Source organism: Brettanomyces nanus, chromosome 2 (genome assembly GCF_011074865.1).
Source record: "Brettanomyces nanus chromosome 2, complete sequence".
NCBI classification, from domain to species: domain Eukaryota; kingdom Fungi; phylum Ascomycota; class Pichiomycetes; order Pichiales; family Pichiaceae; genus Brettanomyces; species Brettanomyces nanus.
In genome coordinates this window covers 1,205,106-1,229,905 of record NC_052375.1, presented here as the reverse complement: position 1 = coordinate 1,229,905, position 24,800 = coordinate 1,205,106, and the positions used below count along the sequence as shown (strand labels likewise).

Genomic DNA, 24,800 nt, shown 5'->3' with positions numbered 1-24,800 from the left:
GACAACCACCACAGACTACAGTTGAACAGTTGTCAACCCATGTGCCACTTTAGGCAAGACATTAAGGGGTTGAGAATAGCCATACACTGAGATGCGTGTTCAATACCGTTGAATTTTAGTTCTGATTTTATTACGCAGTTCCAAGGCATGGCACTCAATTGGCCCTGAAACCTTGAAATCCTTACAGATCCAGATACTGAGTATCTGGGCCAATGGTGTGCATGAGTGATTCATGGCATTCTGAAGCACCATAATTTTCCTCTCCATTACTGGTCAATCCATATAATTTGCTCCGATTCCTCCTAGAATATCTCCCCAGCGTGATCTGAAAAATGAAATTTGCAAAACTCAGGCTACAAAGAAAAGAAAAGAAAAATAGGGTGAGAAGAAATCTGAAGATTTTCATGCTCAGCTCCAATCACTGATTCGGCTGAATTGACTCTAACTTGTGAAAAATATCATCATCTCGACGGTTTCAGAGTTTAATGTTGATATCTATTCAATTTGTATTTGTTTGTTTTCTTTTACTACTTGTTGCTGGTCAGTTTCCTGCTGTGCTCTTCCCTTACCCCTGATACTCTCTTTAAAAATCGAACGATTTTCCGATACCTCTAATTCTTGACGCGCGACTAAAGAAGTGAAATTTGATCCATAATAGAAAAATAGATTTCATTCTTCACCAGGTTATCAAAGCTCTTGCGTAAGGCTATCTCTCTTTTTTTTGGCCTTCTTTTAGCACTTATCTCTTCATCCCTCTAGTGATGTCAGTACCTTCGTCCGGTGTCCCTTCCGTAAAACCAGATTTGGACACTCCAACTGCTACAGATTCATCGGTTACTGCTCCTGGTAGTGCTATATCTACCAGCACTATTCCTGATGCTGTGTTTGATTATATTGTGTGCACTGATTTCGACAAGACCAAAGGTTTGAACATCGCCAAGCAATTTCCATTGAATTTGCCTCTTATATCGAACCAGTTGGATAACTTGTTGGGTTTGGTCATGCCGCTAAATTTGCACAAGTTCTTGAACAAAGAGCACTACTCGCTTATTCCCCTCTACATCGATTCCACTACAGGTGTTCTTTCTTACGCAAGAGACACTCCATATTTTGTTCCTTGTTATTTATACAGTTTGAGCTACTTTCAACATGACGATAGCTACCGTAATGGCACTGCAAAAGCCATTTCCATTGTCTCTAGACTCCCCATAGTTCATGTCTTCAAACCACTAATGTATTATTTGTTAAGGGAGCAGTTTAGTGAAAATGCTGACTATTCCCAGATTGAGGCTGTTTGGAACAATATCAATAAGCTTTGTATCCCAGAACTTGTCACTTATTTCGAGAATTTATCCTATGACGAAAGGTTTGTACTTTCTCGTTTGGAACAAGGTGAACCTCCTCTTCCTGCAGAGTTGAAAAATGCTTTTCCCCAGGTATCTGGTTTTGATTCCGGCTTTTTGATTAAAACTGCCGTTAATTTGGGTAAAGGTCATATCAAATTCCCTATCCAGATCCCTATATCATCTATGTTTTGTTCTAAATATGCCATGTTTGGTTCGGATCTTCAAAAGGACTCTAATCTACGTTCCTTTTTACTAGAGCTCAGAAGCTCCTCTCTCGTTTTCGTCAACCAATTCTCCGAAACTGCTATGACTCCTTATGTTGGTATAAAGCCTCTAATGGTTTTTCTTAATGCAATGCTCCTACATAAGAAGATCGTGCTGTATTGCTACGATTCTTGTTACAATAGAGTTATGGACTTTGGTTCTTCTTTATTTTGTCTTTTCAATGATTATGCTACCACCTCTGCCTATTTGTTTTATCCAATCATGGATTTGGGTACTCTTGATTTGATTGAGAACTCAAAGTGCTTCCTCATTGGTACATCCAATCCTCTTTTCAAAGATAAAGTTGACTGGGACATCTACTATGACATGGATTCCAAGAAAATCTTCGTTAAGTCCACCGGCTCGACAACGTATGGCTCTGAATTTTTTTACGAAGGTCCTGTCCTTAAAGAGGATAAACGAAAGAGTGTTATTGGCACTGGCTTCAGAAATTTGTTCAAGAAATATGCGCCAGCTGACATGAGAGACATCTGGAATGATTCTAACTCTGCCATCGCATCCTCTAATGCCTCCTCGATCTCTTCCATGTCTTCCTCGGGTTCCATATCTGCATCTCTGGTTTCCATATGGAATCCAAATTACTTCCCCCGAATTAATCACGACAAGATCTCGAAATTCCTTGACTCCCAGGAAAATTCCGACTTCCAATTTGGTTTCAAGTTTCAAAAAATTGCTTATGGCAAATCGATCTTTGCTGGGAAATCTGTAAAGCCTTCTGTTGATGTTATGTTGGATACCCAAGTTAAAAAATTGCTTAAAGAACATCATACGGACCTCACAATTTACATGGTATTGACAAATTATCTTCGCAACTTGACTTCCAATGTTCTTCCTTCTTTTTACCACTACTTGAATCATGTGAGGCTTTCAGAATACAGATCTTTTGTCGACAGTAAATTGGAAGGTGAGGCTTACGTTAAAAGTTCCAGAAATAGTACTTCGACATTCTTAGAACTTCGAAACTTTATCAAGAATCACAAAGTGGTTCAACCATTCCCTCTCAATTTCAGATATTCGTCTGAAATGACCTTTTTAGATGATGTCAGGCAGTCACATCACTACGCCAAGATTGTTTCGAATAACTGCCAGTTGCTCAAGCTAGCCCTTGCTTATAATCATCTCCAGTTTAGAAGAAACAGTAGGACTGCAGATCAAATTCCTGGCTTTTTGTTTGATTGGCAAGGTGAGACGATCAGATATGATCCTCACTATGCTATTTCCGTTTTGGATAAGTTGATAGACGGTAAAACGGCGCAGAGTTGGAATCTCAACGGTTACTTTTTGTTGCAGTTTTATAAAGCTATCAACCAAATCTTGAAGAGTGATAAGGATAATCTGTCTAAGTTACTTGCCGACTTCTTTGTCGTCCAAGGGGATTTTGATGACAATAAAATAGACTTCACTAATGATAATCGTGCAAACGAAAATCGCAACAATGTAGCTGATGACGATGACGGCAACAACCGCTTGGATTTAATGACTCGCTGCTATAATGTGGGCATGGGTAGATTCAACAAATTCGTTCTGATAGCAGCAACATATCAGATTGCTCGGGAGAACACAGATCCCACTCAAAAAAAGGACTTGCTTTTAACTGAATTCAAAAAAGTATTGAGTTCTGTCCTTAACAATCCTTTTTTTAAGGGTCATATGGTACATCATTTAGACGATTTCATGAAGCTCAACATCAATGATTTCATAGACTATCATATGTAGAAGTGTTCCCTTTGTTTGAAACTTTTAACCTTGTGTATCCTGACTATTATCCATATAACTTTTAATTTCACGCTTTATTCTTCGTAGATCACACGTTCGGTTAGATTGCATAAAGTATATAGATTATTTGTATCCATCTAACATTTTGTTCACTCTCCATGGGGCATCTAGCTTACCTAGGACGACCTCAACCATTCTTGCGCAAGAATTGTCACGACCAAACTCTTCGAGAGTATTATGCATGTCTTCAAGTTGAATCACTTTTTTACACCTATAATTCTTCAATCCAAAAGTGTCAAAAATCTGGCCCCACTTCCAGTTAGGACGAATATCGTTATACTCTCTGGTTGGGCCTTTAATGGCACGCTCTACCGTATATCCGTCATTGTTGAGCAAAATAATAAGTGGACTCAATCCTGGTCTGTTGTAGTTTGCCAATTCCTGGATAGTCATCTGGGCGGCACCGTCACCTTCAAGGAGAATAAGTCTACCCTGTTCGTTAAGCTCTTTTTTGGCCACAGAGGCACCGAAGGAGCATGGCAATCCCATGCCAATAGAAAGGTAGAAAGGTTGCGAGATTAATTTGCAATTAGATGGAAGCTTGATGTCAGGAATACCATAAAGAATGGAACCTGTCTCGACAACCAATGTATCACCAGGTTGAAGTAAATGCTGAATTTCCTCAAGTACATCAGTTTCTGAAATTGGTGTACTCGAAGGGACTCTTTCAATGGATGCGTTAACATTAGGCTTCTCAACATTTGGCACTTTGGAAATATCCAATTTGGCTAGCATTGCCGGTAAGATATCCTCAATCGAGTAACCATCAAACACCTGAGAATCAATTCTGATGTAGCGATGGTTGAAAATAATGAGGCTCTTGCCATTATCTTCTTTGTCTTCAAAGCCATTGTGGATTGAAAAATGGCCAGAATTGACCTCGTTATCGAAGTTTCCGAAATGGAGCAATAAATCACAAGATCTAACGTAAGCAGCCACTTGTTTAGCCGACTCATTACCAATGAAGTCACCCACGTAGTAATCATTCTGCTCGTCAAGGAGAGATTTGCCCATAGGATTACTGCAATTTGGTAGTTTTGTTCGCTCAACAAACTGTCTAAGCTGATTTGTCATACCAAATCTATCAACTAATCCGTCACCCAAGACGCAAGGTTTAGTGGCTTTGTATATTTTCTCCAACGCCAAGTCCGCAATTTCATTGATGACATGAGCAGACCCTCTAGGCTGTGTTTCATAGAAAGAAGCACCGGGTATGGTGGTCAAATTTGTAGCATCCACGGGTGCAGTGGCAAGATCGCATGGAATGTAAAGGTATCCAGGCTTCTTTTCAGTAAGAATATCTCTAATAAGAGCATCTATCTGGCTTGGGGCTTCGCGGAGATCTTCTATGCTAGTGACATTGCAGGAAACTGTAGCTGCCATTTTCTGATAAACGTAATGATCGTTCTTCTGCAGTGGACACATACTTGTAATTAAATGGTGGTTGGCTAATCCATTCTTCTTGGCACTGATTGGTGTGGTTCCCACTATGTGAAGAATAGGCACGTACTCGGCAAAGCTGCCACAGATACCGTTCATAGCACTCAATTCACCGACGCCCATGGTGGTGGCTAAAACACCAAACTTGTTACCAATCTTTCTTGAATATCCGTCCGCTGCATATGCACCATTTAGTTCGTTGCATGTGCCGTACCAATGAATTTCTGGAACATCATAGAGACATTCTAAAAAGGAAAGGTTGAAGTCACCAGGAACTCCAAAAACAGAATGAACACCTAACGATACAATTCTTTTAAACACGTAATCCCCCAAAGGGATTTTGACACTGTTCTTGTTTTCTATGTCTAATGCTACGGGAGCCATTGTTCAATAATAAGGAAAGGGTGGAAGGAGAAGCTCAAAGGAAACAATTTAGAACAATATTAAATACAGGACAATCTATTCATTTTATACTACTATGTAGATCTCGTATATTCTGATAAACTCAAACTTTTAATGCGGGTAAGAATTTGTTCAAAGAGTGTTCAGTGTTCTGCCTCAAAGAATCTTGAGAATGGTAGCCGATAGCGAGAGATTAAAGAGATGAACACTTGGATTTCGGTAATCTCGGTAAACTTTTTCATATATGCCATCGGCATTCTGCTGTTTTTATTCGCTCACTCTTACCCGAGATTTACTAAATGCTTGGCATTAGCGCGCGGATGGCTTTTTCTCGGGCATAAAAGTTCAACCGTAAGTGGCCGACCGTTTTCGACAACCGAGGATCCATAATGTTTCAGAGTTCTATTGCCAAATCGGGTAATTAAAATATGTATCAATACTTTTAGGGTTGTGTCATGAAAGCTGCATAGAGAGCTTTAATTTATGCATCCAGATACACATAAATTATTATTCCTGAAGTCAAATTTACTTCGACATAAGTTTAAGAGTTTTCAGTAGTGCAAAGAAAGAGCATCACGACTGCCAGATTGAAACATGAAAAGGAAAAACTGTAGGCAGCGCTAGATAGCTTTTTCTCTATTCCTCTGTTGAAGCAGACGGCAGCCTAGTTCTAAAGGGGATGATTTATATGTCATTTATATGCATAATCCCTTTTTTCAGAATACCCTCATAAAACACATAAGATAAATCTAGTTTATAAAAGCCATGCATACTCGTCTTCATTATACTTATCTGTGAATATTTAAAATGTAATGGGTCATCATAGGTCTTTTCTTTTTTAGGCAAAGAGTTTGAATCCAGACATCCTAAAATCCTTTCGCTTCCTTGTCTTGTTGTGTTTGTCTGAAGGCAAATCCTGGAGTTAAGCGAGCGTACATATCGTCGATATCCTCTAATGGCATTCCTTTGGTTTCCGGCACGCACGTAAAAACGTAAAAAAATGCAACAAACGTGCATCCAAAGAAGACAAAGCCGTAAGCAAAATGGATAGCTCCACTAATAAATGGAGTAAAGAATGCAATAAGAAAACACCAGAACCAGTTGGCGCTCATGGCTATGCCCATAGCCTTAGCCCTAATTCTCAAAGGGTATGATTCTGAAAGGATCACGGGTGGAATGGGCCCCCAAGTCGTGGCATAAAAGAAAAGGAAAAGGCAAGTGAAAAAAATCATAGCATTTCCTGCTGACTTATTCGCATCGACACCAAATTCATCCGGATACAAAGCTTTGTAACCAAGTGAGGAAAATATCACTAAGCATATCATCATACATAGATCCCCAAGAAGTAAAGGGTTTCTTCTACCAAAGTGATCAATGAAGTACAAAGCTGCGAAAGTGGACACAAAATTGACCATACCCAAGATAATTGAGGTAACATAGGAATCCTGCAAACCAACAGAAGTAAAAATTGTAGTGCCATAATAAAAGAAATAATTAATTCCCGTTAGTTGCTGCAATGATTCCACTATGAGGCCTAATGATACTCTATAAAATAACTTTGGTCTGCCATATATCAACTCTCTCCATGATGAGTTACCTTCAAGTTTTTCCCTTTCAATAGACTTGGTCAAACTATCGGCTTCAACTGTTACTAGCACAGAGTCATCTGGAACCTTATTGATTCTAGAAATTGATTTCCTTCCTTCATCAACTTTTCCTTTTTTAAATAAGAATCGTGGAGACTCTGGTGCGAAGTTCACCCCGAGAATGGTCAAAAATGCCCACACAAAGGACACTCCAACGGGAACTCTCCATTGTTTGGTGCCTGTAAAGTGATGGTTACAGTGGTAAACAACGCAGTAGCCAACAAAAATGCCAGCAGTATTCAATAGCTGGAAGAGAGAAACCAAGGTGCCCCTGAGGTCCCTAGGTGAAATCTCTGAAATGAACATTGGCCCCAATACACAATTGCAGCCAAAGGAAATGCCAACAATAATTCGGCCAATAAAGAATTGGTACCATTTATCTGTAGAAGTGATTTCAATGATGCACCCAACTATGTAAACTATCATACTAATTATCAACCCTGGTTTTCTGCCATAGATATCGGCTACTTTTCCAAGGGTAATTCCGCCTATTGCGGCACCGATGGCCACGAAAGAAATGATCAAGCCCATTCTCACCTCAGAAAGTTCGTATGCATTGGTACTATAGTTCCACTCTCCAAATCTCTCCAAATAGTCAGGCATATTAATAATACCAGAAATGGTACCTGTATCCCAACCATAAGAGAATCCCGAAAACCCAACTAGAGAGCACATCAGCCAGGCTAGCGCGGAAGTCCCTTTTTGATGTAATGACAAATGAATGGAATCGGTTTCATTTTCATCTTCATTTTTGGATGTCTGCTTCAGTGTCGTAGTTTCTAAAGGCTCCTGAAGAATCGATTGTTTATCTTTAATAGTTAATGCATTAGTGTCCTTTCCTCTCGAATTTAGAGTAGGCAAAAAAGAACTAGAAAAAAAATTCGAAGCCATAATTAATAGAGGAAATAAGATAAGGAATCAAAAATATAAGTAGGATATTCGATCAAAGAGGCATACATATACAAATAAAACCGCCCTCCCATTACACAAGCTCATCTATTTATAAAAGATCATTAAGATGCTCTCTTCGGCTTTGGGGATACACTTCTTCTAACCACAGCCAATATGAAAAGGAAAGATGTTAATTTACCTCAGTGGTGTGCTGATCTCCGTTATGGCTTTAACAAAAAATATTTCTTGGATATGACCATGCATCCTTTTCGCGCTTTTTCGTATCTCCGTTTTGGTATATTTTCCGTTCCGATGCTCACCTCCCTAAATAAATGAGGGTGATTGAAAACATGATCATGCATCAATTAATTAATTAATTAAATATAAATGGTAGACAATGCCTAGAAAGAACAATAAAATTCGGCGTTGTGGAGTCCCACAACTTTATTATATTTTGCCATCGTTCGATTTGAAGGCTAAGCCCGGTTTGAAATTAGCATACATTTCATCCACGTCCTCCAATGGTATTCCCTTGGTTTCGGGCACACATGTATAAACGTAGACAATGGCAAATGCTTCAAGACCGGCGAAGACAAATCCATACGCGAAATGGATCACATTGGTAATCATAGGTGTGAAAAATGCAATGAGGAAGCCCCAAATCCAGTTGGCAGCTGTAGCTATGGCTATAGCCTGCGATCTGACTCTTATAGGGTATGACTCGCCTAGAATAACGTAAATTCCAGGTCCCCATGTAGTGGCAAATGAAAATATGTAAAGGCAGCAGAAAAGAATCATCAAGTCGCCAACTGTGCTATTAGGATCCACACCGTACTCTTCTGGGTACAAGCTCTTGACGCCAAGAGACGAGTAAACTATCAAGCAGACTAGCATGCCTGCAGAACCAAGAATTAGACTCTTCCTTCTACCAAGATGGTCTATAACGTAAAGTGAGCCAAACGTCGAGACAAAATTAACCAATCCAAGAATTATCGAAGTCATGAAGCCATCGGTTAGACCAACAGATTTAAACGTCGAAGTTCCATAGTAGAAAAAGTAAGTATTTCCTGACAAAACCTGCAATGAATCCAACACAATGCCCATTATGAGCCTGTAAGCTATCTTCGGATGGCCAGTGACCAAATCTCTCCATGAGGCCTTACCAGCCTGTTTCTCTGCATCAATAGCTTCAATTAAATTGTTCATTTCAGTAAGAACTATGATGGAGTTTTCGGGTGCTTTGTTAATACGAGATATGGACTTCTGAGCCATTTCCAAATTGCCATTTTGAATGAGATATCTTGGAGACTCGGGTGCAAAAACCAATCCTGCAATTGCAATCAAAGCCCAAGCAAAATCTAGCCCTATGGGAATTCTCCACTGGCGGGAGTCATCATAATTATGGTAACTAGCGTAGCAGACACAATAACCGATAAAAATTCCAAGTGTCACCGAGAGTTGAAACAAGCAAACCAATGTTCCTCTGATAGCTTTTGGAGACACTTCGGAAATAAATATAGGACAAATAACCAAGGTTGAACCAACTGCCATACCAGTAAGAATTCTACCAAAGAAAAATTGAATCCAGGAGGAATTTGATGAAATCTGGACGACAACACCAACCATGTAGAACACTAAAGTAACGAATAATCCTTTCTTTCTGCCAAATTTGTCACCGAGTTTACCAAGAGTAAGTCCCCCAGGTGCAGCAGCTAGCGTGAAAATAGACACGATCAAGCCGGTTTTAACAACTGAGAATGCATAACTTTGAGTTGATGTTTTCCAGTCTGCAAACCTCTCAAGGAAATCAGGCATCACAACAATGCCGGAAATTGTTCCCGTGTCCCAGCCAAAAAGGAATCCTCCCAAACTGATTAATAAACTCGTTATTGTGGCTGCTATATAGGCTGCTTTATTGGATTCAACTTCCGGAAATGGTGCCGGCAACTCTTCTTCGGGAGTAGCAGGTAGAGACCTCTTAAATGTCATCTCAAAACCGCGTTCCTTTTTATTTTTCTGCTCATGAGAGCTAAAGCTCTCAGAGAATAGAGATGCCATATGCGATGAAGATTCGGACGAAGACATAGATGGATTAGTGACAGTGATTCTCTGTCAGATGTTTTTTGAATATTATCGAGTAGCTTGGTGAATAGGAACATCTGTCGAGAATTTCAACTTCTCATTTTATATGTCAAATATTGTTATATGTTTTGTTTCCATTTTTTTCTTTCACCTTTCCCCGGAATTAGAAATCTCGAAAAAAGATTCATCGTTTAAGATCAAGGAAAAAAAGAAAAGTAGAACAATTTCATGTGTTTTTCCGGTTTCACTCCATAGTTCGACGCTATTCAAAGTCGAAGAATACTTTTCAAAGTCAGCCACGATGCAGCGCACACACCTTTTTTCTTTTTTCTTTTGAAATCAAGCGATCAGCTTTGGAAGAAATCCGAAGAGTTGACAGAGAATAACAATAAAATTAACACTTCTCCTATTTGTTGCATAGTGGCTTACCTTCACCCGGCTTTTTGCCTGCAAGATGGTACGCCGCGCTCAGTTGGGTTTCAGGCCGGAGTTAAATTGAAAAAAAAATCAAAACAACGAGAAGACAAGGCAGATTAGAAAGCAGTAACGGTTATATATTCTCGTTTCTTTTGCAATAATCACATTTTCATTTTTGTGTGATTTCTTTTTATTTGAAAGGAGTGGCGATCACCTGTAACTCCATGATAGTCTTGTCTGTCTTCCATTGCTTTTATGGATTTTTGTCGAATGACTCGGCGATTGTATTGTTACCGGTATTTGAGGTTGTTACTTACAATTTATTGGAGCATCTAAATATATCATTTATCAGCCTCTCGACGGGAGCATATTTCCGTAGAGATGAAGAAATACGAGTAGTAGGTGGCTACACAGGTGTGAGGATATTGTGATCTATTTTTTTTTGAGGTTATATCGTATTCTTATCTTTGGAAAGCTAGCTTACTATATACCAAGCTTCATACTGTTTTTTTGGTATAAATGACTTCGGTATTTGAAAAATTCAACATCGCATAAATGACTCCTTCCAAAAAAGCTTGGATGAAATCAGAAATTAATGTTGCTCCTCTTGGCACCTGTCATGAGTGAGATAAGTTTAGTGACCAAAATAACTCCACGCACATAATTTGCCTTTTCACCAGTCCACTGAAGTATCCACTAATATCTTTCTTTGTTTCTTTTATTATATTTATAGCAGTGTAAACCTTCCTCACCCAAGTCCTGAAAAAGAAATTTTCTGACTGAGTCTTGGACTAGATCTTTTCGCGCACCATTGTTGTGAATTCGAATCCCCGGAACCCCGGATTCCTTAGTATTTATTTATTGTGGGGTATCTTTTGACAATCAACGAATGCACTGAACTTCACTCCAAGAAGAAGGAACCACATAGTTAACCAATCAAGTGCTGACGCAAGTGAACTGAACTCGCTAGCTGTTCTATATTGTTTTGGGTTTCATTTTTATTTTGTCGTCGAGTCCATGACGCTTCTCACGTATTGTTCTTTGCCGTTTGCTTTGTTCTGAATGCAAGTCCCGGAGTGAAATGTTCGTACAACTCATCAACGTCCTCTAAGCACATTCCTTTGGTTTCAGGAACACAAGTAAAAACAAAGACGAGCTCGAAAGCTGCTGTACCAACAAATACAAACCCATATGCAAAGTGAATGACATTGGTTATAATTGGTGTGAAAAATGCAATTAGGAATCCCCATATCCAGTTTCCTGCGGTAGCAATTGCTATAGCATCTGCCCGTATTCTCAAAGGATATGACTCGCCCACTATGACATAAACTCCAGGACCCCATGTAGTAGCAAAAAAAAATATGAATAGGCAGCAGAAGAAGATCATAGCATCCCCTATTGGCTTCTTAGGATCTACACCATATTCTTTCGGATAAAGTGCAACCACTCCAAGAATGGAATAAGCTGCCATACAGGCAAGCATTCCTGCAGATCCACTCATTAATGTCTTTCTTCTACCGAGATGATCTATAATGTATAAAGCGACAAATGTTGAAGCAAAATTGTCTACTCCTAGGATAATTGAAGTCATGAATCCATCCGTCAAACCCACGGATTTGAAGGTTGAAGTTGCGTAGTAAAAGAAATAAGTATTTCCGGTTAATTGTTGCAAAGAGTCTAGCACGACACCCATCGTAACTCTAAAAAATATCTTTGGTTTTCCAGTAAAGAACTCTTTCCAGTTAGGCTTGCCCGTTTGGTTTTCTAATTCAATTGCTTCCATCAAATTGTTAAGCTCATCTAGAACAATTGTAGAATTATTTTGTGCTCTATTGATCTTGGCAATTGACTCCTTCGCCATCTCAATTTTTCCTTTCTGCACCAAGAATCTTGGTGATTCAGGGGCTAATATAGTACCAAACATGGATATAATGGCCCAGGCAAAGGAAAGTCCCACAGGGATTCTCCACTGTCTAGCGTCGCTATAATTATGATAGCTACCGTAGCAGACACAGTATCCCATGAATATACCTAGCGTTGTTCCTATTTGAAAAAAGCAAACTAGCGTACCTCTTATTGCTCGTGGTGATGTTTCGGATATAAACATTGGACCCACTACGCAGGTAGATCCGACACCCATTCCAGTAAAGATTCTTCCAATAAAATACTGTACCCATGAATACTGCGAAGATATTTGAATGATGACCCCAACGATATAAACCCATAGGGTAATAATTAATGCTTTTTTTCTACCCTTAACACTTGCAAGTCTCCCTAAGCCTATACCGCCAATTGCAGCACCAATGTTAAAAATGGAGATAATGAGTCCTGTTCTGACCACGGATAATTCGTAGGAATCCTCCGCGGAATTCCAGTCGCCAAATCGTCGGAGGAAATCGGGCATCACAACTATACCTGATATAGTACCAGTATCCCATCCAAAGAGAAAGCCATTTGTTCCAATCAAAGCACTTATTATTATTGCAAAGGTGTAAGAAGGATGAGCTGATGATGGTGGTTGTAGTGTAGTTTCTTCAAGTCCGTTTTTCAGAATGCGCGAGCTTTCCTGTTTTAAAGGATTTTCTGAGCCAATGCTTTCGCACGTTGTGAACTCGGAAAGACACATAACGAAAGGTTAATGGTGAAAATCAGTCGAACAGTTATTCAAGGTGAAGAATTTGAAACTTTATGAGAAAAGATTTTGATTTTATACCTCTTCCAGCTGTGAGATAATTAGCATCATTTACTTTGTTATTTTTTGTTAGGGATTTCCGTGGAAACTCTAAACTCCGGTTTTTTTTTTCAGCAGAAATATTTTTCTTCCTTTGGAATCGGTTCTATCGTGTTCGGAAAACACATCGGAAAGCTCAAGAGAGCAAAATGTGGGGACATGGACAGTTATTATTATTTGCTCTAAATACGGTTGTCCGACGAGCATGTTCATCTTAATCTGTGAATTAAAATTTTAAATCTCCGGTTGATTGAATGCGAACTATAAATGATACTCTCACCTTTCTAAATCACGTGACTGCAACTAGTCTATTTGACGCAAGCTTTTCAATATGAAGATAGTTTTGTTTCATATTTTAGGTATATTTCCAGGTTATATGGTATAGAGTACTTTGAATTTGTTAAAATATAAGCGTTTATGATATGTGTGATCAAAAGGTTTTATCGGTCAAAGAAATATACAATAACTTACTTTAGTGATTCCTCCATTGATACCAAGTGTCAAATTTCCTAGTAAGAGGTAAGGCCTTCAACAAATAAATATCAAAATATTTTCTAATCTATATAGCCCAAAAAGTAGATATAAATAAGCTTCAATACAAATATTGGATATTAAAAACCAGTTTAATTTGATTTTAGAAGTCATTTCATCAAAATCGACGTTTAGAACTCCTTATCTTCATCCCTAAGAACTTCCAAATTCAGTTCAGTACCTGCGAACTTTTTTTCTTCTCATAAAAAATTTTATATAATTTTTTTTCACTTTATTGTTTCTGTAGTACAAGGACTTTATTAAGGGATTTAAGGGACACTAACTTTACAGGATTGGAAAAAAATGGAAGTTCCAAAGCTAGATTTAAGCTCTATAAGGGATAAGGTTTCCAGAGCCTTAAAGAAGGACCAGAAAAAGCCCAAGAAGGAAGGGAGAAAACCTAAGAAAGAGAGATCTGAGGAGAGAAAAAATAGAGGAAAGAAGTCTGAGAAGAAGCAAGTGCCTACAAAAGAGCAAAAATCAGAGCATATACACAAACGTGAACATGAAAATGAGCACACGCATGGACCTAAATACGATCATCAACATGTACATGGACCGAAACATGAAGCTGAACGTACGCATGCGCCTAGACACGATCATGAAGCTGAACATACGCATGCGCCTAAACACGATCATGAAGTTAAACAAGCGCATGTGCCTAAACACGATCATGAAGTTAAACATGCGCATGCGCCTAAACACGATCATAAACATGAGAAGTCCAATGAGCAGAAGGATAAAAAAGTGGAGGCCAAACAAAGTACCTTCGAATTATCAAAATCTGCTGAAGAACTTTTCAAGAAGGAAGCGTTGGAGATGGGAGCCACTGAGGAAGATTTAAAATTGGTGGAAGGCGTGCCAGATATCGAAGAGGATGGCGAAAGAGAATTCAAAGGTGGAAAGGTTGATTCAAAATTGGAGGGAGATCTCAAGAAGTTTATGGACACTTTAGGATTAGGAGAGACTCTTGAAGGAAGAGATCTTGGAAAAGAAGAAGAAGAAGAGGAGGAAGAGGGGGAGGAACAAGAGGAGGAAGAAAAAGAGGAAGAAAAAGAGGAAGAAAAAGAGGAAGAGGAAGAGGTTAAGGGAGAAGAGGTTAAAGAAGAAGAAGAAGTTGATGAGGAAGTTGATGAGGAAGTTGAAGAAATGGAGGAAACTAAAGATGACGAACAAACCCTCAATCCTAAAGCCAGATTCCAACCTGCCATTGATGATCCTGACCAGAAGCCAGAAAAGGACCATCAATTTTCCGAGTCCGAATTTCAAACTGTGAATCCATCAAAGCTTTCTGTACCTGCCGTTAATGACTGGTTCAACATTCCGCTGGAACTCAAATCAACTACTGCAGATGAATCTCTTAGTCAGTATGAGATTGATGATTTGTACGCACGTGCAGAAAAGATTGTGAATAAAGAAAATGATGCATACTATGAAGAGCTCAACAAATCATCTTCTCAACGTCGTTTCTTGTCTCAAATACTTTCAAGTGGTACATTGGGTGATAAGATCTCAGCACTAACTCTTTTGGTGCAGGAAGCGCCACTTCATAATATCAAAGCCTTGGACAACTTGCTTGGTATGTGTAATAAGAAGAGCAGAACCGCCGCAATGCAATGTGTTGACGCTGTGGCGGATCTTTTCGTTAATGGTATTATTCCAAGCGACAGAAAATTGAAGTATTTCAAGAACCAGCCTTTGGCTAGAGATCTTACGAAGTCTCAGCTTGCCATTTTCTACTTTGAGGATTATTTGAAAAAATGGTATTTTGGCTTTGTTTCCTTATTAGAGAAGCTTACACACGATTCCATTGAATATGTGAGAACAAGAGTTGTTGCACACATATTCGATCTTTTGTCCGCAAAACCAGAACAGGAAGCGAACCTTTTAAGACTCGGTGTTAACAAGATCGGTGATACAGATAGCCGAGTCTCATCAAAAACATCCTACTGCATTCTTATGTTGGAACAGAAGCATCCAGCTATGAAGAAGGTTATTGTGGATGCTGTCATTGATGTGATGTTCAGGGAAAAAAATGAGCAGCATGCTATTTATTACAGTATTGTGACTCTGAATCAAACAATTCTCACATCAAAGGAGGAGAAGCTTGCTAACAAATTAGTAAATGCCTATTTTGCGATGTTTGAGAAACTTCTTGTTCAGACCGATGCCGAGAACATTGGCAAACTACAAGAAAGTGAGCACAACAAAGAAGGTAGACACAAGCGGAACTTCAAGCGTGGTAAAAAAGGTGGAAAGTCTGTCAAGAAAGAGGAGAAAACTCAACAGGAAGTGAAAGAGGAACATAATTCTAAGACATTCTCAGCAATTTTGACCGGTTTGAATAGAGCATTTCCTTTCTCGGATCTTGATGATGAGATGTTCGAGTCCCATTTGAACACCCTATACAGAATCACTCATGGTTCCAACTTTAATACAAGTGTGCAAGCTCTTCTACTTCTTCAGAAGGTTGTGAGTAAGCAGCAAGAGGAAGCAAAGATTGACAGATACTATAGGACACTTTACGAGTCTCTTCTGGATGACCGATTACTTACATCTTCTAAGCAGGCCATTTACTTGAACTTGCTATTCAAGTCATTGAAACAGGATCCTAACAGAAACAGAGTGCTAGCTTTTGTGAAGAGGATATGTCAAATCTGCTTGAGTTGGATGAATATAGGTACCATTTCGGGTATGCTTTTCTTAGTTGTCGAGCTCTCCAAAAGCATTCCTGAGATCAAAAACTTGATGTTCAATTCTCCGATGGACGATGCTCTCAATGCAGAGGTTGCAGAGGAAGAAAAAGAGATACTTGACAATGATGGTAAATCACAAGACGATGTATCCAAAAAAGATCAAGTCACCACTGAAAGAATTGTCTACGATTCTCGTAAGAGAGATCCAAAATTTGCCCATGCCGAAAAATCATCATTTTGGGAACTCGAGTACTTTGTGAACCACTACCATCCAACGGTGGACTTGTATGCGAGCGCTTTGTTGGAAGACAAAAAGGTGAGCAAGCCAGATTTGGGATTGTTCACCTTAGGCCATTTTCTCGACAGATTTGTCTACAAGAAGCCTAAAAAGAATCTACCAACAAGAGGCCATTCTATTATGCAACCATTGGGAGGTCCTCAGACTGGTGATTTACTTGTGAGAGCTAGCAATTTGGAAGAGTTACAGAGTATCCCTGTTAATACAGAAGAATGGAACGCTAAAAAAGCGGAAAATATCAGACCCGAGGACAGGTTCTTTTTCCAGTACTTCTCTTCCCGACAGGATAATTTACAGAGATCGGAGTATGATAAGGGTATTGACAAAAAGGGTAAGGAAAGTTTTGCCGATGATGGTGACTTGGATGAGGATGAGATTTGGCAAGCTTTAGTGGCTTCTAATCCAGAGGCGGAAGGTGAAGATTTAATGGATGATGAAGTCAGTGATTTCAATATGTCTGACTTCGACGATGACGAGGAAGTGAACGAAGCTGAAGAAACTGAAGAAGTTAATCTAGAAGGCATTGCTGATGTTGATATTGATAGCGATGACGACGAAGAAGAAATTGTTGAAACAGAAAGATCTGAGTTAGAATTGGAACCCGAACTTGAACCCGAACTTGAATCTGGATCTGAATCTGAACCCGACTCTTATGCAAAGTCCAAATCATTGGAAGATGAATCCTCTGATGAGGATATCAACGAACTTCTCGAGGCTGAGAAGGAAGACGTAGTAGATGACGAAATTGACGATGAAGAAGACGAAGATGCTGATTCTGGTTCAAAGAGATCTCGTGAAGGTAATGGCAAGAGAAAGAGAGTGAAACTTTCCTCTCTTCCTTTGTATGCTTCTGTTGAAGAGTATGCCGAGCTATTGAGCGATGAAAGCCATTCGGAAGAGTGAAGACGAAAGAATACTGGACTTCAAATAATCATTAATACAAACTAACAGTCATAAAATAGTATCTAGCACTGATCGATCGGCGCATCTCTCGTGCCGATATAGTTATCCGGCTTTACCCATTCATTGAATTGAGGTTTGCCGGGGGTATCCCAAGAACTCATTAAGATCTCTCTTTCTCCATTCTTCCAGGAGTTCCGGCCATAACTAACTTGACGATTATCCACCATCAATATATCTCCTTCTTGCAACTGACAATTGTACTCACTCTCGAGTGAGCAGTGTAAAATAGCGTCTAAATTATATTCACTGATTGGACTCTTATCATCATCATAGGCAACTTTTGACACTCTACCAAAAGCTTCTCCTTCTTCCCCACCACAGATAGCACAAACATCGTTGAACCAAACTCCATAGATTTTATTTTCATTTTCATACACTCTTAGCGGCTTCAAATGCTCTTCAACAATTAAGTTTGTATTCTTGTCCCAACGGAAATACGGGCTTATGTATTCAATTACCAACTTCTCAGCCTTTCGTTTTCTTTCATCCATACTGTCATCATCTTTAATATATTTACCAAAACACTCCTTACTGCTCCATACCATGTGACTAGGGCCTTCATTATTCCAAGTCTGTTCTAGGTACAGACCTCTTTTGGAGAGCTCGGTCACGAGAATTGGCGCCTTTTTCTGCAATCTCTGAAATATCTCATGCCCATGAGCTAAGGATATCTCGCCGCCTTCAGCATTAGCTTTTGTACATGCCAAGAAAATTTTGGTAGGATATTTAACGAAACGTGAACATTCATTCCGCTGAAGTATTTTCGTATTGTTGACACCTTCTTCTCTTTTCCTGAGAGCGTCAGTAACCTTTGTTCTTTCCTCATCGTAGCCTAAACTATGGAAGATAGAGTCTCCACATCCAACTCCAATACTGCTAACATATTTTGAAATAACATCCGGATCCGAGTTTCCGAGTCTAAGAATGATTGCTCCATGCTGCTTCAATACTGAGTTGAAAAATCCTTGCTCTGCTTTGACTCTAAGCAAATCTACTACCTGATCCACGGGTGATGATTGGTCGCTAATACCATATGCTAAGGGAAATTCTCCGTTAGATACAAAATGAGTTCCTTTGAGAGGTATTCTGTGTAAATCCAACATGTCTAACAAGCTAATTATATTAATCACTGGTTTCTGCAATGCTTACGCAGATCATCTTCGAATCTCGAAGGTTTTTCAATTTGTCGCTATCGGTTTGAAATAAAATGGTAAACCGCTGATTTAATTGAGCCGCGAACAGAACCATCTGGGTATTGGTTGATTTCTGCCTGGTGAAGCTTTGAGAGACCACCTATTCCTCCAAAGACAGGACGTTCGAGATGATTGAGTATCTGTCACTCTGTAATATATGGCTTGTAAGAAAAATAGATAGTCATATCCAGTATTCAATATGCAACAAAGGGTGTACTCTTCGCTCTAAGTAATGGTGTATTCAGACATCTCTGGAGATCTTTTGATAACGGTTGTTATTTTTTGCACAGTTTACAGGAAGGCAACGTATTTCATTTCGGAGAAAGACATCCAATTGAATACTAATCCGTTTTTGCGACCCTTACAAATCTCAATTTCTCCTCAACCCTTGATTTAAATCCTTTATTTCCTACTCGGGATGATTTACTCGGGTCCTTTGCAGATGAGAATTGAGAATCAGGACGTGCTCACATTGAAGTGCTGGAAAAATGATCATAACCACTTGGCAGGAATAAGAAAAGACAAATAAATTAATCACTAATATGACCTGTGGCCGTAGTTGGCGATAAAAAATGACTCCGAAGGTCGAGCATAGACCTGGCAGCGGTTGTTCAAGTTGTGTGAAACCTTTAATTTGTACAAGAAAATATATCACTTTTTGTGCATAGATTCGTTAGGATTAATACTTTCGATATCCAATATTATGTTTCATTGTTGTGATAATCATACAGGGATTTTTGGTAGACATCTTGGTTCATTCTGATTCATGAACTATTCAGGGATTAAGATGTGACTGATATGAAAACAGTTTGATCCAGCATTGAGATACATAAAAAAGGTCAAAGATAGTGAGTGTAAATAGTTGGGAACGGACGTAATGCGATACAGACAGAGAATAAAAAGCAAATGAACGAGGAAATGAACGAGGAAATGAACAAGGAAATGAACAAGGAAATGAACAGTGAAATGAACAGGGAAATGAACAGGGAAATGAACGGCGAAATGAACGGAAATGAACGGAAATGAACGGAGAAGTTCTGTAGATGAAAGAAAAGGAAACGAAAGGCAATGAAAGAAACGGAAAGGAAGGAAAGGGAAACGAAAAAGATAGGGCAGGTCGAATATGCAAATAATAAAAATAAAGAACAAACAAATGTATGAGGAAAGTAATAGAGTGGTTAGGACGAAATATCAGTACTTCAGTCCCAAAACGAAGGAAAGTCGTTACCACATCATATTGAAACTTCCTGTTGTGATATCGGCATCAAAGATGTGAGAATCTCCCGCGTGGTCTATGTGGGCAATGCTATCTTCTGTCTCAGTGGCCTCGGACGACGATGAATTGTCCACAGAAAAATTGAGATATTGCGATTCAAATGCTTCTGGCCCGGGACCGAGAGACGGCTGCAATAACTGCTGCTGATGAGAATCCAATGACTGAAATCGTTCGAGTTGCTGTTCTCGGAACGGAGGTTCCGGATCAGTAGGACCAATCGAGAGCGATAACTCAGGCTCTTGGTAACCGATTGGACCCGAAACAGCAGTCGGTGAACAAATAGCCTGCATTTGCATAGGTAAGTTATAGTTAAACTGAGTTACATCCTGGAAATGTTTAGAAACGAGAGGGGCCGAAGTTGATGCTGAGTTGAGGATAGAGCCAGGCATCGAGCGACGTTCTGGATACTGACGACTCACAGAAAAAGCATCAGGTTCTTTCCAAGAGATCGAGTTAGGTGCTGAAGAGAATGAGGGAGGAGACGAGTGTGAAGGCGCCTGGAGACCGGGTTCAAGTATACGTTGCTTTTTAATCGCAGCACAATTTTCGACATCAGTGCGTGGACCCAGAACAGATCTCGATCGCTTGAATCGCAGGGAAAATTCTGGATCTTTCGAATGGGAGGAACTCTGGGGAATTTCAACATACTGGTGTTCAGTCAGTTTACGCATACTGACCTTCCCAGCAGACGAACTAACAGGAAGATGAATCTTGCGCAGTGTTGTGCAAGCTTCTGCGGCGCTTTCAACCCTCAAGAACTCCCACAATAACACACAACGAATACTAGATTTGCTAATCGAGTCCATACTATAGTGACTGGGATTGAGATGAGAATATTCCTTCTGCGAAACGCCGAATATAATCTGCTTCATGGTAATTCCCTTGATGGCACGTGAAAGTAACTGTGATTCAGTCTTAGTCGTCATTTTGCAAACGAGTAGGCGTCTCAAACCTGCAAAAAAGTCCTTCCAATAGCCTGTGCCGAGCCTAAGTTCGCAGCTCACATCAATGTGATCATTTTTACGACATGTTTTGGTATCCAATTTCTCGAAAGTGGATAAGATCAACCTGCCAAAGGAATAAATCAGAGTAAGACAACATAATCTCTTATCCACTGAGGGCAGATTTGTGAGTTGAATCACGATGCTTGCATTGTATTGACCACCCGTCTGATCTTTATCCATCGAAGGAGTAGTCATCTTCACCATTCCATGTAAAATAGGTATAGGGGGAATGGTTAGACTAGGAGAACTATAAACTTCGTCACCGGAATCAGGTAACTCTGTCTTTATGGCGTTAATCAACTCAAAAAATCTCGGGAAACGGTATGTAAGATCGGCATTAGTTCGGATTCTAAGAGGAGGTTGCATGGCACCTGATTCAGGCAGTTCCGAAAAATTATGAGAATTTTGGGGATCGTCCATATCGATGTAGTTGAACCGGAACCGTTTTACAGCAATGTCGATGTGCTTCAATAAGGATTTTGAAGTAGGAGACAACATTATGATGGACCGCTGGTATGCATTGTGCGACCTGCGGCGTGTAGGAGTAGCCAGAGCCGGCGCACTGCAAGCAAAAGTTGAAGTCGCAGTTACCGAACAGGAAGATGTGGATTGCTGACGTTGCTCAGGAGGTCCCAGCGATTTAGCTACGGAGATAACCGAAAAAACCTCATCGAACCGCTTACAAACATCATCATCTCTTGGTGGACCATGCATGATAAGTTCTATAAGGGCAGGATCCTTGTGCAGGTTCTTGACAACCTGAATGTGTGAAGAAACCTGTTTTCTGGAGCGCCCTTTACCAGTTTTTGCCAATATGTAGTCGGAAATCAGCTCATTACGTCCCTTGGCACAACCACTGATCTTAATTTTGTGAAGTCCTTGCTTTGGAATGATGGCTAAGGCCTCAGCAAAAGCAATCTCAACATCTTCGGACCAGATTTGAACTGGTGGATGGTTTTCTTTATCGGAAGCGATTCGTCTGCGATGCTTTGCAGAGGTTGGAACAAGTACCGGCTTAACTCTACTGGTAAGAGTTGAAGCTTTCCTATGCAGCGTTGGAGAGTCTTCCACCATCATACTAGACCTCAGACGCTTTCCCAAAACGGAAGGAGGAGGCGACTGACCAAAAGAGGTAGTGGCACTAGTAGTGGTACTAACATTAGTACTAGAGGTAGTACTAGCAGCATTGGCAGCAACAGGAGCGGAAACGATAACACTACCAGCCTTATTGAGCGAATAGAGCTGTTTTCCAGAGCCGTCAAGACTCACGTCAACAATCATTGGCTTAGGATGACCATTAGAAGTATCATCAACAGCAGAAGTGCCATTGACACCACTGCCCATTGAAGAAGAGTTTGACACCTTGTGATTGAACCTAGACAAGGTGGCAGGCGGCGTTATCATTGGACCAGCTTGGATGAGCCTAACAGGAAGCGGAGTTTTTTTGTATGTTAGACATAAGCGAATGAATATGGGTATAATAAGGGTATTAAAACGGAGTAAAGAGTGGATCTCAGAAGGAAAGACAAACCAGGTCAGGAAGAAGAGGGAGGGAGGGAGCAATTGAATCCGGTTCAATTAAATTCTCAATTCGATTCAGTCAGTAAGTAAGTCAATGAAAACAAGAGGAACAATGGTGATGAGGATGAAATGAATTCAATTGATGCCAGAAGTAATCTTGAAGCTGGAGCTGAAGCTGAAGTTGGAGTTGGAGTAGAGGTTGAAAAGAAAGACGGAAAAGTGTCTATGATATTTGCAGAAACCAAAAGATCGAAGGGCAATGCGAGGTTATCAGTGAGAACACAAAAGCAATTGCAGAACCTTAACAAGGTAAAGAGAAGGAGACAGGAAGAAAGGCAAGAATTAAGAACCCAAATTAGTATATATATATTGAATATAGTTGAAAAAAAAAAAATTTGAAAAAGCAAGTAATGGGGCCCGAGCTTAGCGAGTGCATCCAATGATATCATTTTTCACCAGGGTGACAAGGTAGCCTAGGTAAACAAAACCGAAAGGGGAAAATTTTTTTGGACGCGAGCGTGTCTATGAGAGAGGCGGGCTAGAAGAGGGGGGGGAGGCAGTGGGGGAGTAGGGATAAGGCAGAAGGGATAAGGGAGTAGGGAGTAGGGATAAGGGAGAAGGGAGAAGAGAGAAGAGAGTAGGGAGAAGGGAGACGAAGGAGTATGTTAGGGGAAGATAACAAGACAATCTGATCTCAAGGGAGAAAAATACGGGCCCCAGATAATTGTACTACAATCTATGGTCTGTCCGATAATTAGATTATAGATGAAGATTTCGCTGCCCAGATAACCGAAGAGGGAGGATTCCCCAAATAGAGACGATGGAAGGTTGTGAAGCGCGCGAGATATAGGGGGCTAAACGAGTTAGATGAGCTAATGATCCAAATAGGCCAAAAAAACCGAAAAACCAAAAAAACCCAAACGGCTGTAGATACGAAACCATAGGAACAGGAAGGCTGGGTGATATAACTTGAGGGTTGTAGCAACCTACTAAACTGCATCATTAAACTCTGCTAAGTTGAAGATTAACTATTTAAAGTACATACCATCAGCACCAAATTTACTCCTTCTTCTCGTCCAATCTGGTCTGTCTTCTTGCTCTGGCAGCCTTGTTTCTCAATCTTCTAGCCTCATTCTCAGCCTGCAAAGCCTTTTCTCTTGCGGCATCAGCCTTGGCTTGAATAACGTGCTCAATAAGAGCTCTCTTGTGCTTGAAAGTGTTACCCTTAGAAGACTTGTACAAAACATGGTACAAATGTCTGTCAATCTTACCACTGGCTCTGTATTTGGCCAACTGTCTTCTCAACACTCTCAATCTTCTCATCCACAAAACCTCAGTTGGCATTCTGGCGTTAGCAGTACCCTTTCTCTTACCGTAACCCATGTGTCTTCCACCTCTCTTTGCCTCAGCGTAAGCTCTGGCACTAGCTCTCGAATGCATGGTAACTGGCTTCTTCACAATAGTTCCATTCTTGTACAATTTCTTGATGGAATATCTGGAGTTGGCCTGAGCAAGCTCACTGGTTTCATTAGGGTCCAACCAGATCTTTCTTTGACCACAGCCCAAAACTGATGCTGCCAATCTTTTCTGCGAACGTAAATTAGCCCTATAAAAGCTTGTTAGTAAAACTTCACTTAAAATATGCCTTGACACCACCACTACCCTTACTAATATGGCATCGAAATATGCTTCCATACTAAGGGGCTATCGTTATAGCTTGATGTATCATTGGGCACATCATTCATCCTTGTAAATACTTACATTTTGTCTATAGTCGTCAATAGTAGCAGAAGTATAGCAGGTTAAGAGAATAAATTCATTAAGATGAGGCGAAATTTCGATTAGGCTCAAGAAAAAATTTTTCATTCATTTGTCGAGGTGTCGGGTGTGGAACATTAAAAATTTTCAGATTTTCAGACCTTTCTCGGTGCCATTGGTTCAACCTTTCATATTATCAGGACGCTACCAAGGGTATCCATTACACTAGAGTAGAGAGAAAAACACACTACAGAATACTTACTGACTTGCCGAAAGACTGCCAACTTTCGGCAGTACCGTACGCATCCAATACTATGATTATCAGGTTAGACCTAATATAAGATCGACGCGTCGATTGTCTTTAGATCAACAAAGTATCTTCCCAAATAGGAAACTGGTCTTTCTACTAGATAAAGGATCTGACTACCGCCTACACGTTTAATAAGACGATTTTTTTGATCTTTCCTTGCCGTAAACTGATCATTAACATCACCCACCTTACTCCTGAATAACTGTTCCACCTCTTATTTTCTATTGACCCATG

General features: G+C 40.0%; 9 protein-coding genes across 9 annotated transcripts; 2 read left to right on the top strand and 7 right to left on the bottom strand.

Moving 5' to 3' along the window:
• Positions 1-761: 761 nt before the first annotated feature.
• Positions 762-3,347, top strand: FOA43_002570 (uncharacterized protein; the record flags this gene model as incomplete). Its single annotated transcript, XM_038922857.1, has 1 exon — positions 762-3,347. The coding sequence occupies one exon, from the start codon at positions 762-764 to the stop codon at positions 3,345-3,347; it is 2,586 nt and encodes an 861-aa protein (XP_038778785.1).
• A 123-nt stretch (positions 3,348-3,470) lies between these two features.
• On the bottom strand, positions 3,471-5,231 carry FOA43_002569 (uncharacterized protein; the record flags this gene model as incomplete). The annotated part of the gene is made up of 2 exons (XM_038922856.1): positions 3,471-5,198; positions 5,223-5,231. 2 exons carry the CDS (start codon positions 5,229-5,231, stop codon positions 3,471-3,473), a joined length of 1,737 nt encoding a protein of 578 aa, XP_038778784.1.
• An 884-nt stretch (positions 5,232-6,115) lies between these two features.
• On the bottom strand, positions 6,116-7,786 carry FOA43_002568 (uncharacterized protein; the record flags this gene model as incomplete). Its single annotated transcript, XM_038922855.1, has 1 exon — positions 6,116-7,786. One exon carries the CDS (start codon positions 7,784-7,786, stop codon positions 6,116-6,118), a length of 1,671 nt encoding a protein of 556 aa, XP_038778783.1.
• Positions 7,787-8,233: 447 nt separating this feature from the next.
• FOA43_002567 (uncharacterized protein) lies at positions 8,234-9,871 on the bottom strand (the record flags this gene model as incomplete). The annotated part of the gene is made up of 1 exon (XM_038922854.1): positions 8,234-9,871. One exon carries the CDS (start codon positions 9,869-9,871, stop codon positions 8,234-8,236), a length of 1,638 nt encoding a protein of 545 aa, XP_038778782.1.
• Positions 9,872-11,312: 1,441 nt separating this feature from the next.
• On the bottom strand, positions 11,313-12,510 carry FOA43_002566 (uncharacterized protein; the record flags this gene model as incomplete). The annotated part of the gene is made up of 2 exons (XM_038922853.1): positions 11,313-12,328; positions 12,507-12,510. The coding sequence occupies 2 exons, from the start codon at positions 12,508-12,510 to the stop codon at positions 11,313-11,315; spliced, it is 1,020 nt and encodes a 339-aa protein (XP_038778781.1).
• A 1,340-nt stretch (positions 12,511-13,850) lies between these two features.
• FOA43_002565 (uncharacterized protein) lies at positions 13,851-17,444 on the top strand (the record flags this gene model as incomplete). The annotated part of the gene is made up of 1 exon (XM_038922852.1): positions 13,851-17,444. One exon carries the CDS (start codon positions 13,851-13,853, stop codon positions 17,442-17,444), a length of 3,594 nt encoding a protein of 1,197 aa, XP_038778780.1.
• Positions 17,445-17,506: 62 nt separating this feature from the next.
• On the bottom strand, positions 17,507-18,662 carry FOA43_002564 (uncharacterized protein; the record flags this gene model as incomplete). Its single annotated transcript, XM_038922851.1, is given in 2 exon segments — positions 17,507-18,640; positions 18,654-18,662. 2 exon segments carry the CDS (start codon positions 18,660-18,662, stop codon positions 17,507-17,509), a joined length of 1,143 nt encoding a protein of 380 aa, XP_038778779.1.
• Positions 18,663-19,921: 1,259 nt separating this feature from the next.
• Positions 19,922-22,258, bottom strand: FOA43_002563 (uncharacterized protein; the record flags this gene model as incomplete). Its single annotated transcript, XM_038922850.1, has 2 exons — positions 19,922-22,219; positions 22,253-22,258. 2 exons carry the CDS (start codon positions 22,256-22,258, stop codon positions 19,922-19,924), a joined length of 2,304 nt encoding a protein of 767 aa, XP_038778778.1.
• A 1,299-nt stretch (positions 22,259-23,557) lies between these two features.
• On the bottom strand, positions 23,558-24,799 carry RPL19A (60S ribosomal protein L19A; the record flags this gene model as incomplete). The annotated part of the gene is made up of 4 exons (XM_038922849.1): positions 23,558-24,104; positions 24,260-24,266; positions 24,542-24,568; positions 24,796-24,799. The coding sequence occupies 4 exons, from the start codon at positions 24,797-24,799 to the stop codon at positions 23,558-23,560; spliced, it is 585 nt and encodes a 194-aa protein (XP_038778777.1).
• Between the last annotated feature and the right edge of the window lies 1 nt (position 24,800).